Below are 18,570 nucleotides of genomic sequence, written 5' to 3'. Positions count from 1 at the left end.
ATGACATTCCATATTCAGACAATTATTTTTAAAGTTGTGGCCAAAAAACGGATTATTTTATGTCGGAAAATCGGAAAAACGACTTTTGGCAAATATTCCATATTTTCGATGGGCATTTTCATCATAACTTCCATAAAAATGATCAAAAGGATGAAGGAATGACAGTTTTGAACAGCTAATTACCAACGCTAACCATACCTATCACTTTTTGGCGGATTTTGGAAAATCAATTTTTTTTGTGATTTTTTGCCTTTTTTTGTAGGGGTGACATCAACAAAATTTGAAAAAAATGTCAAAAAAATTAAATTTTTATTTTTGGATACAGTTTAATTGGAAATTTAAATACGAGCTCAACGATGTATGACATTCCATATTCAGACAATTATTTTTAAAGTTGTGGCCAAAAAACGGATTATTTTATGTCGGAAAATCGGAAAAACGACTTTTGGCAAATATTCCATATTTTCGATGGGCATTTTCATCATAACTTCCATAAAAATGATCAAAAAGATGAAAGAATAACAGTTTTGAGCAGCTAATTACCAACGCTAACCATCCCTATCACTTTTTGGCGGATTTTGGAATATCATTTTTTTTGTGATTTTTTGCCTTTTTTTGTAGGGGTGACATCAACAAAATTTGCAAAAAATGTCAAAAAAATTAAGTTTTTATTTTTGGATACAGTTTGATAGGAAATTTAAATACGAGCTCAACGATGTATGACATTCCATATTCAGACAATTATTTTTAAAGTTGTGGCCAAAAAACGGATTATTTTATGTCGGAAAATCGGAAAAACGACTTTTGGCAAATATTCCATATTTTCGATGGGCATTTTCATCATAACTTCCATAAAAATGATCAAAAGGATGAAGGAATGACAGTTTTGAACAGCTAATTACCAACGCTAACCATACCTATCACTTTTTGGCGGATTTTGGAAAATCAATTTTTTTTGTGATTTTTTGCCTTTTTTTGTAGGGGTGACATCAACAAAATTTGAAAAAAATGTCAAAAAAATTAAATTTTTATTTTTGGATACAGTTTAATTGGAAATTTAAATACGAGCTCAACGATGTATGACATTCCATATTCAGACAATTATTTTTAAAGTTGTGGCCAAAAAACGGATTATTTTATGTCGGAAAATCGGAAAAACGACTTTTGGCAAATATTCCATATTTTCGATGGGCATTTTCATCATAACTTCCATAAAAATGATCAAAAAGATGAAAGAATAACAGTTTTGAGCAGCTAATTACCAACGCTAACCATCCCTATCACTTTTTGGCGGATTTTGGAATATCATTTTTTTTGTGATTTTTTGCCTTTTTTTGTAGGGGTGACATCAACAAAATTTGCAAAAAATGTCAAAAAAATTAAGTTTTTATTTTTGGATACAGTTTGATAGGAAATTTAAATACGAGCTCAACGATGTATGACATTCCATATTCAGACAATTATTTTTAAAGTTGTGGCCAAAAAACGGATTATTTTATGTCGGAAAATCGGAAAAACGACTTTTGGCAAATATTCCATATTTTCGATGGGCATTTTCATCATAACTTCCATAAAAATGATCAAAAAGATGAAAGAATAACAGTTTTGAGCAGCTAATTACCAACGCTAACCATCCCTATCACTTTTTGGCGGATTTTGGAATATCATTTTTTTTGTGATTTTTTGCCTTTTTTTGTAGGGGTGACATCAACAAAATTTGCAAAAAATGTCAAAAAAATTAAGTTTTTATTTTTGGATACAGTTTGATAGGAAATTTAAATACGAGCTCAACGATGTATGACATTCCATATTCAGACAATTATTTTTAAAGTTGTGGCCAAAAAACGGATTATTTTATGTCGGAAAATCGGAAAAAACGACTTTTGGCAAATATTCCATATTTTCGATGGGCATTTTCATCATAACTTCCATAAAAATGATCAAAAAGATGAAAGAATAACAGTTTTGAGCAGCTAATTACCAACGCTAACCATCCCTATCACTTTTTGGCGGATTTTGGAATATCATTTTTTTTGTGATTTTTTGCCTTTTTTTGTAGGGGTGACATCAACAAAATTTGCAAAAAATGTCAAAAAAATTAAGTTTTTATTTTTGGATACAGTTTGATAGGAAATTTAAATACGAGCTCAACGATGTATGACATTCCATATTCAGACAATTATTTTTAAAGTTGTGGCCAAAAAACGGATTATTTTATGTCGGAAAATCGGAAAAACGACTTTTGGCAAATATTCCATATTTTCGATGGGCATTTTCATCATAACTTCCATAAAAATGATCAAAAAGATGAAAGAATAACAGTTTTGAGCAGCTAATTACCAACGCTAACCATCCCTATCACTTTTTGGCGGATTTTGGAATATCATTTTTTTTGTGATTTTTTGCCTTTTTTTGTAGGGGTGACATCAACAAAATTTGCAAAAAATGTCAAAAAAATTAAGTTTTTATTTTTGGATACAGTTTGATAGGAAATTTAAATACGAGCTCAACGATGTATGACATTCCATATTCAGACAATTATTTTTAAAGTTGTGGCCAAAAAACGGATTATTTTATGTCGGAAAATCGGAAAAACGACTTTTGGCAAATATTCCATATTTTCGATGGGCATTTTCATCATAACTTCCATAAAAATGATAGAAAATATGAGATAATGACAGTTTTGAGCAACTAATTACCAACGCTAACCATCCCTATCACTTTTTGACGGATTTTGGAAAATACATTTTTTTTTGATTTTTTGCCTTTTTTGTAAGGGGTGACATCATCAAAATTTGAAAAAAATGTCAAAAAAAATTAATTTTATTTTTGGATACAGTTTAATTGGAAATTTAAATACGAGCTCAACGAGATATCCCATTCCATATTCAGACTATTATTTTTAAAGCTGTGGCCAAAAAACGGATTATTTTTGTCGGAAAATCGGAATAACGACTTTTGAGCAGGTAATTACCATCGCAACCATCCCATCCCATTTTGGCAGTCACCCATCCGCTAAATGTGCTTGCTGCGTATGCCGACATTCGGCCATATCCACATGCAGACCGATCCTACCGATCTGACCCATCAGACCGATCAGCGCGATTGTACATACATTAACCGATAAATAACGAACACAGCAACCCGGAAGTGGGCGGAGTGGCCGATTATTTGATAATTTTCATGGTTAGTTTAAGCGCTTTCCGCAAGAGTGAACCTTCAGAGGATTACCATCGCGTCGAGCGGAGAACACAGATTACTTATATTTTTTGTGGCGAGTATTTATATTCATGCTTATATTTATATTTATGGCCGTGTCGGTTATTGAATTCGCAATCCAACTCCCCACGCAACAGAAGTATTGAGGCGGAGCTTATTCATTATTTGCGTAAATATTTTGCCAGCTTTTTTAACTCTCATTTTTTCCCTACCATTTTTAATTGCATCAAGCCGAAGTCAATTATCGAACGATGGGTAGGGGATATAATCTGTTTTCTAGGGGGGAAGTATTTGTTGTTCACAATTTTAATGTTTAATGTTTCCCCCATTACATTCGTTTTTCGTGAAACCTACGATGACTAGAAAAAAGATCGATATACTTAAGCTGACATCATGCGAGAATAAGAAGTTGGACCAGGCAAGAGCGATGTTTATATAGGGTTAAAAAGAGAAAATTATTGAGATCTCGGCTTTTACATGTGAATTGAGAATCAGCAGAGAAAGTAAACCTGTAAGACAACTAAGTCCCCATAGAACCATTTAGGAAAAGGAAGAAAACCAAAGAACCAAAGTGGTACCCAAAAGCAATCGACCGTAATCTAAGTTCAAAGAGCGATCACAGTGACCTCAAGCGGAGGCAAAGTACACATCCAAGATCCCAGGCACGCAGCTGAGATATAAAAGCTTAAGCGCTTTCAATGCCTCCGCCACAGGCATCAACCTCAAATCAACTCACAAATCTCAGGTGGGTTTTTTTGGAGTTTCTTGAACCCTCCCAGGCGGAAGTTGCGGCACTTATGACTCACAAATGTGATGAATACGCAGATACTCAGCTTCAAAGAGAGCTCGTCGTTGAGACACGCGGTTGGTACGAACAGAATATCAACTTGATTATGTAACCAGAAACCAAAATAGCAAACTCCGGAGCGACGAAGCCCGTATACCCTAGTATTTCAAACCATCTCACGCCTTAATCACGATTAAGATGCAAGATTTCAATTAATTTGAAAACGTATTTCTGGATGGATACTTCCATTTATATCGTCGACAACCAGCAACGCCCCTTTGCAACAATCACATATTAATGAGTGTCTTGAAAACGCTCGGGAATGTGAATCCGAATCCCAATTGAATGATGTGTTGTGTTCGGTTATATTTCCAAGCTGGCATGCCATAAATTCATTTTCGATGGCGCCCACGCCTGCGTTTAAGGGGCGAGATGACTGACAATCGCATTTAGATGTCAGAAAAAACTATTTTTAATTTCACACCTCGCTGTGATTTACGAGGGCAGGAAAACGATGCTGCTCGGCAGAGACTGAACCTTTGGGCCCGGAGGGGAGTCCTCCCAGTCCAGGGTAAGTACAGAATTCAACGGATCGTTGGTATTATTTTCCACTGTGGCTTGCTGAAAGGGGACTCAAATAAAAGTCTGCGATTACAGTAGCCATACGCTGTAATGAGCCCCAGCATCCTATTTTCTTGCCAATTAAATTACTTTGACCCATTTCCCGGGGCAACTCGATGGAAAAGCGGAAAAGTGCATATGGTTGGGGATCGCAGGGAGTGATGTGTGCCAATGGAGCCACCTGCCATTGAAAACCCAAACAAAACATCCTCGCTGCCGCTGCTTCCTGTTGTCCGCAAATGAAAATTGAAATGAAAATGGAATTAAGCACAGAGGCATTGCTGAAAGACAGAAGTACTCACAGTGCTGCAGATACATATAAATACATATATGCATTTACATATATATGTATAAGTCTAAGCAAATATATAATGGTATATCTTTTTTGTGTTCTCAAAGACACAAGACAGGAGCGGGATGAGCGAAAAGGAAAAGGCGGAAATTCACAGGACCAAATAAAAGTAAAAGTATCTCAGGGCTCGCTTTTAGGAATATGAAAATATTATTCAAAATATTATTTCATTTTAGTCAGAAACATTGCAAAGCCTTCTAGTCCACATTATAAAGTTATCCAACTATCTAGTCTGGCTATTTTGAGTAATCGGGCTCATATGGCGCGAATTGGCTGTCAGGAGATAATACGATATGGAATGGGAATGGGATTGGACTGAATGTGGCCTATTGTTTGTGGTGCTGCTGATTTTGCGTGCCGGCAGGACCTCCATCATCTCCCCACCATCCCTTTCCGCCACTAGGAGTCCGTATCCTTCTGTTTCTGTCTGTCAGTCAGCGAATGTGTTTTGAATTATTGCGCTGTACATTCGAAAAGGATGATGATACCCTACCCCCTGCGCAGCTCAAGTGAAAAAAGATGGCCAAACAAAGGAATATTGTGACAAGGATTTATTAGTGTGGAGAAAGAGGTGTGCAGCAGGACCATTGTCCATTGTCTTTTCATCCCAGGGGTGGATTTTTCAGCAGGATGATTCCTTTAGCTGGGTCTGAGGGTCGTGTCATAGTGCAATTATTGCTCATTGCAACAATCTGCTCCTTCTTAAGAGGCTGCCTTAAAGTTTCTCATCCGGGAAATCGGATCCAGGCACCCAATTAGGCGGGTGTTAGGTTTCCTACCTTCACATTCTCTACTCCAACCTCTTTAACGAGTCCGAGAAGGGGGCAAACTTTAGGCCAATTTACCTAATGGCTTTGGTTATAAGCTGGACATGGCGACTAGCGCTAGGAACGATCTTTTTAGCCAAGAATAATGGGCCAAATCTGCCGCTGCGAAAGTTTTATTGCAATTGCCAAATTAATTTGCCTGCCAGAACTTTGCGCAGCGGCAGAGGGAAGAGACAAAAATATAAGGAGCCCCACAAATGTGCGTTCATTAATTTAATTTTTCATTAAAGAAAAGCAAACGCTCCCGGGCCAAAACAAAAAAAAAAAGTGTCATAAGACCGCCCATAAAAAACAAACACAAAAGGGGGAACAGAAAAAAATGTATATTTGACCATAAACAAAAGGCCGCTCGAAAGGCATTCATATTATTCGAAGCGGAAAATGGGAAAAGGTGGGCAAACGGCGGAGAGGTATCACCTTTTATTTTAATATTTCGGCCATTAAAAAACGTTTCACAGCAGCGGTAGGTATTCAGTTCCGATTCCGATTTCGATTTTTTCTTGGGACGTCGCCAAACATCAGCGCCATGGAGAGCAAAATGCCATTCAGACCAATGGAATCACGACGAAAAATGTCTCCAGAAGAAAAAGTTGAACGCTGCCGATACAGATAACCAATTACGTAATACACTGCAATAATAAGTTGGTTGTCCGTGTTTTACATTTGATTAAAAACCAGATGTTTATTGTAAATCCGTTTCATTATAAATCATGTTTTAGTATGAAGCATGCACCCGAAAGGGTGAAGGACTGCTGTATAAAGAAGTCGTCAAACAATTACGCTTAAACATTTTTTAGTAACGCCCCACGAAAGGGGCGTGGCACCTTTTTGGAACTACAAACTGTGAGGCCTCCAAAAATGTCGGACGAAGATTGGGAAGGGCCTTCAGATTAATGACATGGCAATTTTTACGATTGTTGGCCAAGTTTTGTTGAAATAAAGTTCCTCCGCCCGATGGGTTTTCTTCACGTGCTTTTCCGCGCTTTTCCAGCATTCCGCTCGTTTCCCTTTCACTAAATTTATGAAATTTCACCTTTCGGCCAAGCAATTTGCTCCATTTACATTCTTTATTAGCCACCGCAGTTTACCAAGAGTTTTCCGGGGGGCAGAAAAGAAAAATTGTTTGAAAAGAATTTTTGTGCAAGAAACAGGGGAAACGGAACAAAGTATTTTATTCTGGTTTTCCTCTGTTCGGTGCGGGGCAAAGTGAGGATCAAGAGAATTAAAATAAGTAAACTTATATTTGCAGTATAAATCACTAATGAAACGATAAAAACCTTTGACAATATTACCACTTAACAAGGCAAAGTATTTTTAAATATTTTAGTGCCCTAACACAATTAAGTAACTTGTTGACAAAAGCACAGCATATCGTTCACATGCTGAATGTATTTTGTTATCGACTGCACTGTAAATGCTGCAAATTGCACATATGAGGTAAAAGTGTAATTAAGTCAAAGCACAATGAATAAATTCAGTTAAATGCAGGGAGAAATTGTAGGGAAACTATTTACTGACCAAATGCACCATCAAGTGAATTGGGAAGCATGCGTTAAAGCCACATTTGTTTCTATCAAAACTCGGCAGAGTCTACCTTGGCATTTCGTTGACATTTTTCGGACGAAGTTGCTGGGCAACGTAATTTTGCAACCCATTTTCCCAAGCCTTCACTCATGTCCTACAGAGACAGGGAATTTAATAAATTCATCATCTTTCATTTAGTCTGGTACACAGATCAAAAAAGAACAAGAAATGAAGAATGAAAATCATTAAAAAAAGACAACGTGGGGCAGGGGGATAAAAAATTGTAGAAAAAGAAGACACATAAAAAACCAAGGAAAAGAGCGAAAAAATACAAAATCGTGACTGTCATTTCAACGAAGCGAAGTTATTTTTCATGACAAAGCAGCCGAAGAGGAAAACTCCTCCGACTCATTTCCCGACATCTGAAGAGGAGGGGGAGGGGGACGGGGACGGGGGCGGGTTGGAAAAGGAGGCATTCCAGCGTTAAAATACCTTTTACTGGCGCATTATTCCCCTCTAGTTTTTGGCCCGCCCCCAAGTGAAAACCAAAATGCAGGCGACTTCGCTGCGTTTTTCATGAAATTATTACGACTTTGGAAATGGGGTCGTACAAAATGTCGTTACGTTGGCGGAACAAAGTTATATAGTCCCTGCTGCTGTCCAGAGAACTCGTTGTAGTTTATTGTTGAAAATTTCTTTATTGTATCTGCGGAAAACGCGTGGAAATTGTAAACGGTTGAAGCGGGAAATTGAGCCACAGGAAAATTGAAACAAAGATCGTTACAACTAATTTCTAGCTAGTTGGCGAATCCCAAACCCTCCTAGATTCCGTAAAAGTTAAGTAACGCCTGCTCATCTATTTCAAGGATTGTTTTCTTATGATCATGATCAGATACTTCTGGCAGAGAGATTCTCACGCACCTCTGTAGATCAACTGACCCACTTGATCCGATTTAAAAGCCAGCCTGGTCATTATTGTCGACGTCTAGACGGCGAAGAAAACTGTCACTGTCACTCTTGCATCTCTTGAATCGAAGGCTGTCTCATTCTTCTGGATTTATTTGCCTCGTTTTGATGCCAGATCTTTGTCACACACGCGCGTTAGGATCGCATTAAAAAGCCATAAAAATAAAATAAAAAAGAGCGACGCTTTACTTTTATTTTTACGGTGACAGTTGTACTATGCGAGTATGTGGAGTAGCTACTACAATATGTGGAACTTTGGCTTTTCGCTGCGACTCTCCTTTTCTTCGGCTGCTTTCTCGCATCATCATCATCATTATCATCATTCCGTCGTCTCGTGATGAAGGCCATAAAAAATCTAATAAGCGTGAAATAATTGACATTTAAGCAAAGCGCACGCACATAAACAATGGACTTGGTTTTCGAGTTGGAGTTGGAGTTGGAGTTGGTTTCGAGTTGGCCCGTAGACCAAAGAACAAAACGCATATACTCGCATATAGATATTCCCCGCACTTTGTAGGCCAAGTGTCTGAGAATCATAACAGATGACCGCACGTACATTTCACGTTCCACGTTTCACGAGCGACGAAACCGCGACCAAGATACTTGTACATTGTCCAGGAAAAGATCGTTCCCCATTTCTGGGTCATGAACCAAAAATGAAGGGAACCGAACCCGAACCACAAATAATAATGAGTTGGAGTTTTGTACTCTGGTGGGAGATGCTCATTCGCATTCTTGGCACCACTGGCGCATTTCGTCACCTGTTTTTAGTTAGAAGTAAAACAAAAATCGACGTGATGGGCATGCAAATTGGGCGTAGAAAGGTCAACTACTTAGCGATGGGAGCGATTAGCAGTGTGCAGGGTAATCAGGTCATAAAGATGAAATGATTAAGATTACCGAAGTGGAAAACAACGTGGAATTTGTATATTTCTATAGTTGCCAATGCCCATAACTTCAACGTACATATGTACGAGTGTATTTTGTGTGCCTATTCAACTATAACTAAAACCTCTTCCTCTCTTCTTTTGCAGCCAACACGGGAGCTGCAGCCTGGACCATATATCCAATGTTCCGAATTTAAATGGTGAGTGCAAAATAGAGTGTGAAATGCATTTATAAAAGGCATGGCTGGTACCCCTAAACTAAATTGCTTTCCGGCTCAGTTGGGTGTGGACGTCGGAGGGTTTGGGTTTCGGTTTGGGTTGGGGTTGGAGTTGGAGTTCGGGTTGGGGTTGGGGTGCCAGGCAGGCTTACCTATAAACCAAAATGAATGTCTGTTACTCGACCACCGCCCGCTGAGCTCAAAAATGGAAAATAGTGGGAAGACAGACAGGGGCTGGGGTACCAAAGGAAGTAAATGCAAATAGATGCCTCGCTTTCATAGACAGATGGACTGGCTGGTTAGCCCCATGGAAATACCCCCTGCTGGATGCAACGCTAACGGGGGTGATGGGGTCTGGTCAGGGCTTTGGAATGTGCCAAGCCTCATCGTCAACGTCACTAAAATCATCACCAGCATTCCACTGTGTGGCGACGTTAAAACACAACACTTTGATTCCTCCACTTAGGAGCTGTCGCCCCTCTTTTATCAGAGCTCCGCTCCGCTGACGATGGCGATGCGTCACTTTGCGTGGATGTGGGGATTGGGGTCACCATTCAAAGCTGGGGGTGTGTCATTGCACCGCATTGCAATGCACCCTTTGATTTAATATGCCACCGTATAAACAAATTCAGGCAACGTACAAAGCTACGGCAAACTTAAAGTTCAATAGCAAATAAGAATGGGCTTACCAGAGCCCATGACCTTTCCACGGAAAATCTGCCCCCGACTGCTTCCCCTCCCCGGTCTGCTGCCATTACGCTGACCAAATATTGCCACAAGCTGTTGGCTAAATTCTCGTCGAAAGAGAGAGAGAGACACTGTGCAAAGTCAACTGTGCAATCATTTGCACAACTAATAATTCACTTTAGTGTCTCGTTCAGGACAAATATTGGAAAACAGACGACAGGACAGGAATGGAAATGGAAATCCAGAGGGCGGGCGTGGAAAGGCCTTCGCAAGACATTTGCGATTGTCATTAGCGAAAAGAATGGCAATGCAATCCCCGAAAATAGGGAAACCAATCCACAAGATTGGCATCTCGAATGGCAGTCATGCTTGGCCTTTTGAAATTAAACCCGCCGAGTTGCCCGCGAAAATGTCAACAAATTGTCGTTAACTACAAGCGGCTTACTTGCCAGTTTTGTGTTTTCTCCCCATTCCTACAATGTTTTATTGCGTGCCTCTGTGAGTTTTAGCGATCTCAACTTCGACTCCCATTAGACGAACGGCCTTGAATCTAAGCAGCCGATTGATTCCCACAATGAGTTAGGCAAATTGTTTGCATTGAATACTGCGCGGCCTTTATTTAACTAATTGCCGGGCCTTCTGGCTAGATGAGCTGGAATCCTACAGTCTTACTGGCCAAATGAAGTTCCGCTGTATCTTTAGAGTCTGATGGAAAAACCTCTTCTCCATGTACGAAACGATGAGTTGGTGTTCTGCTTGATGACCAACTACTAGTTGGTACTGAAACTCAGTGCCGAAATGCTTTCCATTCGCATTCAGTCGCTCTTTGAAAACTATTGACAGAAAGCCGCACATCAGAAAGCCGGCGTCATTCACCTTCAAAATAAAATCATGTCGCGTTTAGTGAAGCGGAAAAACCAGTAATTAAGTGCCCTGCCGGCTTTTCGCTTTTCCATGCGGCCACCAAAGCAAAATTCAGCCGACCCAGTGCGAACAATTTGTAATTGAAACTTTCATTTTCATTTCCATTTCCATTTTCTCCTACTGTTCGTCGTTCGGCTGACATGAAAAACTGGCGACGTCACTTCCATTCGGTTGGCTGAGCAACAACAACAACGTGCTCTGTTGCAAGTTGCTTATCACTTCGATGCGTCTGATACGTTTCATTGGCCCGACAATGTCACAATTACATGCACTGCCCATTACAGGTAATTTCAATCACGCTGCACTTGGGCAACAGCAGTCCGTGCAAAAGATTCGATACGACCGCGTTTTCGGCTTAGTCTCAGTTCAACTTTATTTGGGGCTCGGCGATAAAGATAGAAATAAAAATAACAATTAAAAGATAAAGAGACAAAAATATGGGCGATGGGAAAATATCATCTGGCCCACATCATGTTGTATATCTGATAGATTTGCTCGTGGTTTCTTCCCACGTTTCGATATCGGAGTTAATAATTTGAGAGCATGTTCCATTTTGTCATCTTGCCTCTCTTTCTCGGCAGCCCTCTCGCTCGCACTCGCTCGCCACTGCGTCTTAAGTGAGGCAAAGGCAAATTGGTTTGAAACCCGATGACATCGAAATCGCGTTGCTTCCGCCGTATTTGGTTGTCATTGTCGCCAGTGTCTCTGCTCCTCCCCTGCCTCCCGCCCCCGAGCTGCAACTCGTAACTGGTGACTGGTAACTGGCAACTGGTAGCCGGTAACAGTTAACTGGGTGCAGTCACTGAATCCGCAAGGGTTGGCTATGGGCTAATGAATGACATGCTATCCTAATGAATGACAAGCCTTGCTCTTGCACTCGCCTTGGCGGCTACACTGCGACAAACGCTGGTCCAAAAGCGCACATTCCCTTAGCTGTGGGTGCTCGTCCAAGTTGGCGAGACACGCTCGTTTCGCGCAGTGTATGCCTTTGCTACCTGAGCAAATCAATGGCTTGGCTTAAACAAATGATGAAATACGATATTTGTCCTCGACGCCGCTTGGTTTTCCCATTGGATAAGTTGTTGTTGCTGTCGCTGGCAGGGAAACTCGAGCCGAAACTAACGGTTTCCACCTGCATCCCATGCACTGCAAGAAAAAAGCAGAGGCTGAAAGCAAGTGAGGGATAGCTCCCACTAACAGTTGGTCATTGCAAGTCTAAACTACGCTTGACTACGCTCGAAATGAAAATCAAGCTCTATAAATTACCCATACGACGCGTAAGCCAACTTAACTTGTCGGCGGCCACCGTAAAGTTGCCTGTAAATGAACAAAAAATAATTAAAAATGCATTTTTCATTAAGGCATTAAAACTCACGAGCCACGCGAGGGGCGGGGAAGGCGGTCATTCATTTATTTCATTTATCTTTGGGGTTGCCCGAACGCGAACTGTGAATCGCGGATTGCGAACTGCAAACTGCGAAATGCGAAATGCGAAATGCGAACTGCAAAGTGGACTGCGGCCTGCGAGTTCATTGATGACGGTTCTCAGAGATGGAAGGAATACTTACAAGTTCTTAATTTTTAAAATTGTACTACTTTTCAAAGGTGCTCGCAACGCAGAGACGGAAAAGTGCTGTCACCAAATGTACATATTCTTTAGCATTTTCATTCGGGAAAATCTTGTGTTCAATTTTTCTCGATTAATTGTACTTCGTGGGTCCATCTCTATGAAGCTGGCGAAATGCGAATTGGGAGTTGCGTTTATGTCATTTTGAAATTATCATTAATGCCCCGAGGGGTGAGTGGTGAGGGGTGAGGGGTTGGGGCAAAAGAGGCGGGAAGCAGGCAGGCGGGCGCAGATATGACCACTTCATTTTGCAAACAAACGGCGGCAACAACAATTTGTGCGGGGAAAACGACAGGGGGAAAGGCTTGCGGCGCGTGACGGTCATTGAAACAATGCGCGGAAAAACGCGTGTAATTAAAACAATAAAAAGCGGCAGCAACAACACAGAAGCAGCAACAACAGAACAATAAAATGTTCAGTTAAGTTTTAATTTTCACAAGTGTGAAAAATACTTTTGAAAAGGCCGCGCACATATGTATGTACATATGCGAAATACAAAGCGCGCCTTGCCAACGAGCCACTTCCGCCCAACAACAAACACAACGCAGATAAAAACACCCACGATAAGAACACCACTGGAGAAAAAGAACAGCATCATCGTACGTACAACACCTGAAAAGAACAACTCTTGAAAAAGTGGCAATGGGAAGAATTGCCCGCTTTTTGCTACTGCGAACTGTTGAACTATATGACCAGTGAACAGATCGGAAAAAGAAATGCGGCGAGTTTTCCCTAAGGCATTGCTCGGATTTCAATCTAATGGATAGTATCTACTTTTGTAGTAAGTAAATCTAGCTGAAATGCGATTGAACTTCAATTGCCAATCGATTCCCACAGAGTCGTCCTTAATTAGCAGCCAAAATGGAAAGGCTTACCATAAAATTGAGCGGGAATCCAAAAGCCTGGTGGAAACACAATGGAAACACAGTTTGGCAATCGACGGCCCACGCCATTTGCGTTTTTATAAGCGATCGTGGCATGTGCCGAAATATTGCCTCCATTTGCCGCGAAATGTGGCAAGAAAAGTGAATGTAAATGTCTGGCTGATATTTTCCCAGCCATGCATGTACGTGTACTCCACGTCCATAATATACATATATTGTACATAGATACAAAGATGTTTGAGTTTGGCGACGAAAGAGAAAAGATTTTGGCAACTTTTGTGGCAAGTCACTTTTTGTGGTAATTGCGCAATGCTGCCCGGAATGACGGCAAGATGTAACCGCTGAAAATCGGAAGCGGTCAAATGACTCAAATCAATTTTCGGCGGAGACAGCTGCAGTTTGCTTTATTTGTACATTTCTATGTGACGTAATCAAAGTAAATAAATAAACTGGCGAGCGCGCCAGTTGAAAGAAATCAAAATCAAGCGGAAGAAGCAGAAATGCCAATCATGCGCGCTAATAACAGAAACAACAAAACATGTCCTAAGACGATGATTATGATGATGATGATGCTCCAGCTGATGGCGGAGATGAAGATGCCAGAAATCAATTTGATGCAGTGCAATCAAAAGTTGAAATTGAGGTGCGGACAGCTCGTTGAGTCTGCCCGATGCACAGTGGCGAAATCTGCAGCAGTTGTGCCCTCGGATTAGGTGCACACATCACTAGTCTTCAACTTGCCACGGATGGCAGCACTTTTAGCAGCGACTTGAATGCATCAAGTAGGGAAATTGGGAAATTGCCTTCAAACTGCACACGGTTCTCTTAGGCCTGATGGCATTCTGATGGTAAGCACTATGGTTTAAACACTTTTCCTGCGACCACCAACTTCGTCAGCCATTCAAATGTGCGTGGCATCAAGCTAATGTCTTATTTCCATGGACCGCTGGACGGTGGGTGAGCAGCCAGGTTGCACAAAAGAGGGTGGAGGTGAAATGCTTACGCTGATTTGCATAAACGCTTCATTATAGCCATTATCATATACATTTTTAGTTGTGTTTGGTCGAGTGAGCAACACCTTCACTTTCGGCTATTGGTTGTTTTGTTGTTTTGCTGTTGTGCTGTTTTGCTGTTTTGCTGTTTTGTTTAATTTCGTGTTGGTTGCTGTTTGCTTTGGAGTTTCGGTTGGGTTGTGTCAACAAATTGCTGCTGGACACGATGGACACGGTGGACACGATGGAGCCCACAAATTTGATGTCTGTGGGATATTTCCGGCTGGCCATCATCATCATCATCGTCATCATAGCTTTGTGGTGGGAGATCGAGACAGGGATTGGGAAAATCACTGCCCCTTGGAATTCGTGGGCCATATGTATTTGTTTTGAATTTCGGCACCTGCTGCGAGGTCACGCCTCACTTTTGGCTACTTTGGCCGGCTGCAATGTGTCCCCAACACCCGGCACCCGGCGGCAATGAATCACGATGGAATCACGACTCGAGTGGAGGGCGTGTCTCAAGGCAACTCAACTCCAGTGCGTGTACCCAAACTAATTACCCGCCAATTGAAAAGATACAATCAATGCGACCGAAATAAAGCCGTACAGCGGCATTCCGCGCGATTCCATTTTAGAAAACGGAATGTCGCGTAAAAGTTGCTCGACCTTTGCGACTTGCGGAAATCACTGTGCGACATATTTTATTGTCAAAGTCGACAATTAATCGGGCATAAATTAACACACTTACAGGCTGTAGGCTGGCCGCCTCCTGAATTTCGGTTTCAGGCAATCGTTGGCCAAGAGGCAAAAGCAGTCAGCACGGGAGAGGCATGGACTCATCAATAATAATATGCTAATTGCGCGTCTGAAGCCACCTATACTATATACATACATATATATAGCTGGTGAGCAGCGTACATTCCGCATCGAAATGAAACTGAGTCATGGCGACTCTGGGGATCTTTATGCGGCTCTAAAAACCAGATTTGCGTCGGATGAGTACGGTTCCGCAGGCAGTTCAGTTCGGGTTCGAGAAGGAATCACTCACCTAGTGGTGTTCCGCGATGGAAGAATAGAGCTGCTGGTCTGGTCTCCAGCTTCCGTAACTAACTGTATGCCGTAGACCCGGTATAACCCAGATTAACTCGACCAACCGATTGATTGATTATGAAAATGCTGCACATACGGAAGGCATAATCAATGATGATGATGATGATGATGATGATGATATATGAACTGTTACGATGTTTGTTTATTTGTTCAATAAAACGCAGCTAAAGAAGATGAATGCCCGATAGAGAAGAGCGAGGAGGAAACCGTAAGCATTATTATTATTTATGATTATTGTTTACTCTCGCTATTTCGGTTGGAGCTTCAATGGGCGGCGGAAATGGCCAGTTGAACTAGATAATTGAACGAGTCCGGGTTGGGGATTTCAAAGCCCATGGACGGACACACACGCACAAGGCTTCGATAGTTGCCGCTGTGGCCATATCCAATCCGTTCCCATTTCGAACTGCATTCGGTGGTAAAACAAGACTACGAAGTGTATCTAAACATTTATCCATTCATTCCACTGATCTGATAACACGAACCATTTGCGTAGAACCCCTTCAGGGTCAGATTGTTGTGGCAGATTAGTTGGCTTGAAAATAAACTTTCAACTCATTAGTGGCGTGTGCAGTGAAACTGCCTTGTCTTAAAATTTCCAAACTGTCTTTCAAGTTCTTGGGGCTTTCGAGTATAACATGGCAAGACCTGCAAGATATGGCTCATTGAACTCGACTCGATAATGAAGTTGTGCTTTTATCGATTTACTGACCCAAATGAATGCCTGATATCGCGTAGCTATTATATTCAACACAACGATCATTGAACTCTGATGTTCAGCTAGCTGTGAAATGGGAGAATAAGATTGGTGTTGGGTTTAGGTTGATTATGTGCTGATTTCGGGCAACGAAATCAATTCTGAAGACTGATCCATTCTGATCCATTCGGTTGATGGCAATGGAGATTTCTTGGATTTCTGTTTGATCGGTTGGATGTCGTGAAAAAGATTATAAGCGTGTTTCCCTAAGCTAGAACTAGCAGCTAAAAGAAAGTGCTTCGAACCCTATAGAATATACATATATGTATGCTTTAGCGATCCCGATATCCTTTAGAAGCCAGAATTGTTTACTGATTTTCCCCAGGGGTTTTCTGCCTCGAAATACAGGAAGATCAAAGCTTTCTGCGCTTCGACTCATCCAATTAGATGCCGCTGCAACAATGTGAAACTGCAATTTGTTGATCTTGTTTATGCTGCTTTTGCTGCTTTGCTGCTGTTGAACTTGTTACAGTTCAAATTAACATTTTTATTGAGCGTGGCCGGACCGGATTTTCTTTCTTTTTTCTCTCACTCTTTCCATGTGCGCTCGTATGGGTTCGTATCTGTGTCTTCTGTGTTGCTTTTTCAAATAGTCTGTGTCAGTATCTGTGTGCTTTGGAGGGGGACGCGTGCTGCAAAAATGCTGACCGGTGGCCATGTGAAACCGAAAACCGGCTTGACACGTTGCCAAAGTCAGTGGTTTTCTAACAAATGCCGTTGGCCCAGCGCGTTTTGCTGGCGATTTTTACAGCGCGTGAATCGCCGCCTTGCTTCTGCTTCCATTAAACTTGAACTTGTCAAGCGATGCGTGGCGATTTCAGGTAACTGATCGCCATCAAAAAAGCCAGATTGGCCACTGGCCACTGGCCACTGACCACTGACCATCGGCCATCTATCGAGTGACCATGCTCAGGTGTCCCAGGTGCGCGCAGAGTTCATTGCAAAACTTTGAAGTGCATTCGTGAATTGGATTCGGAATTGGATTCGGAATTGGGTGGCCGCCAAGGGCAACGGAGAACACTGAATGATTCGTTAGTCAAACTTGGAACCGCAAGCAGAGTGTTACATTCGGGACATTGGCCAATTGATTGGCAGATGCAGGGCCAGCTGCAAATGATGTCCATTGTGCACCAGAGAAGGCATAAAGTTTGTGGGACCAACTTTTTGAAGAGTGCTCATCCGAGTCCAAAGGCTCGATGAACTGGACTCTCGCAAAACTACGCTTCTGCAACAGGATCAATTTCCCCAACTGTCGAGAAACCAGAGCCACCTTGCAAATATTCATTAGGCTTCACATGGTTGGATGATGGGAAAAGCAACATAAAGTTTCGGAAACATTACTCTCCAAATGCAAACGAAGAATTCTGTTACCAACACATCTGCCGGTGACATCAACAATAATCTGCTGCTGCACTTGGCAAAACGGTTGCAGATGGCCAGTTTCAATGGGATAATTATTTCCAAAGTGCTCTTTTGATTTATGAAATCGGTCACTTTAATAGTTGGACCGTAGTCAAAAGGGCTTTGAAGCGCCAAATACTTCTGAACTCAAGGACTATCCATTAATTAAATGAATTATTTGTATTCCCTTTTTGTTGCTGACTTTGAAGCATAGCTACTATGTTCGAGTGTTTGCATACGAGGGCATACACACGATAAATGAAATATTTGATTTCTCAGTGTGCTTTACTGAGATTACAAACTCAAGCTTCTGGGGCAAAATCTGAAACTCGCTTAAATATTCATACCCCAATATGGCTACGGGGCCAAAGCAGAGTTTCATCAATATAAAAGTGCAATTTATGGCTTGTGAAATGCACTTATCCATCACAGAAATCTGAAATCTGAAATGTGAAATGTGAATTGAGAAATGGGAGCCTAGTTTTTAACATTTTGCCATGTGCAATCATAGCTTCGCCCCAAGGCGCTTGAACTTTGCAAATTCGGGTTCGAATTTCGAGGCGAAAGTCGATGCTGAGGCTCGTGTCAATTTTGGTCAACGCTTTCGCAGTCTGCAGTCCAAAAGAAGAGTTTACAATGTAAGAGTCTGTGAAAAACCCGTTGGCGGGACAAAAGGCCGCGCTGATCGATGACGGAGAAGGCGAATGACTTTCTCAGTCCGATGACCGGAGCCGGAGCCGGAGCCGCTCGATCGATCCATTGATTAATTGGCGCCAGAAGACAG

At 41.5% G+C, this 18,570-nt stretch overlaps 1 protein-coding gene across 1 annotated transcript in view; it reads left to right on the top strand.

Moving 5' to 3' along the window:
• Positions 1 to 18,570, top strand: part of LOC113564648 (bromodomain-containing protein 4-like) — a 50,190-nt gene that overhangs the window by 15,654 nt on the left and 15,966 nt on the right. The window contains exon 3 of the mRNA XM_026983131.1: positions 9,331 to 9,383. Within this exon, the coding sequence (XP_026838932.1) occupies positions 9,331 to 9,383 (53 nt within the window). The remainder of the gene's footprint in view (positions 1 to 9,330; positions 9,384 to 18,570) is intronic.

Source organism: Drosophila erecta, unplaced genomic scaffold (genome assembly GCF_003286155.1).
Source record: "Drosophila erecta strain 14021-0224.00,06,07 unplaced genomic scaffold, DereRS2 tig00000283-arrow-arrow-pilon, whole genome shotgun sequence".
Lineage (NCBI taxonomy): Eukaryota > Metazoa > Arthropoda > Insecta > Diptera > Drosophilidae > Drosophila > Drosophila erecta.
The sequence above is the reverse complement of the archived record's forward strand: the minus strand, read 5'-3'. Positions and strand labels throughout refer to the sequence as shown.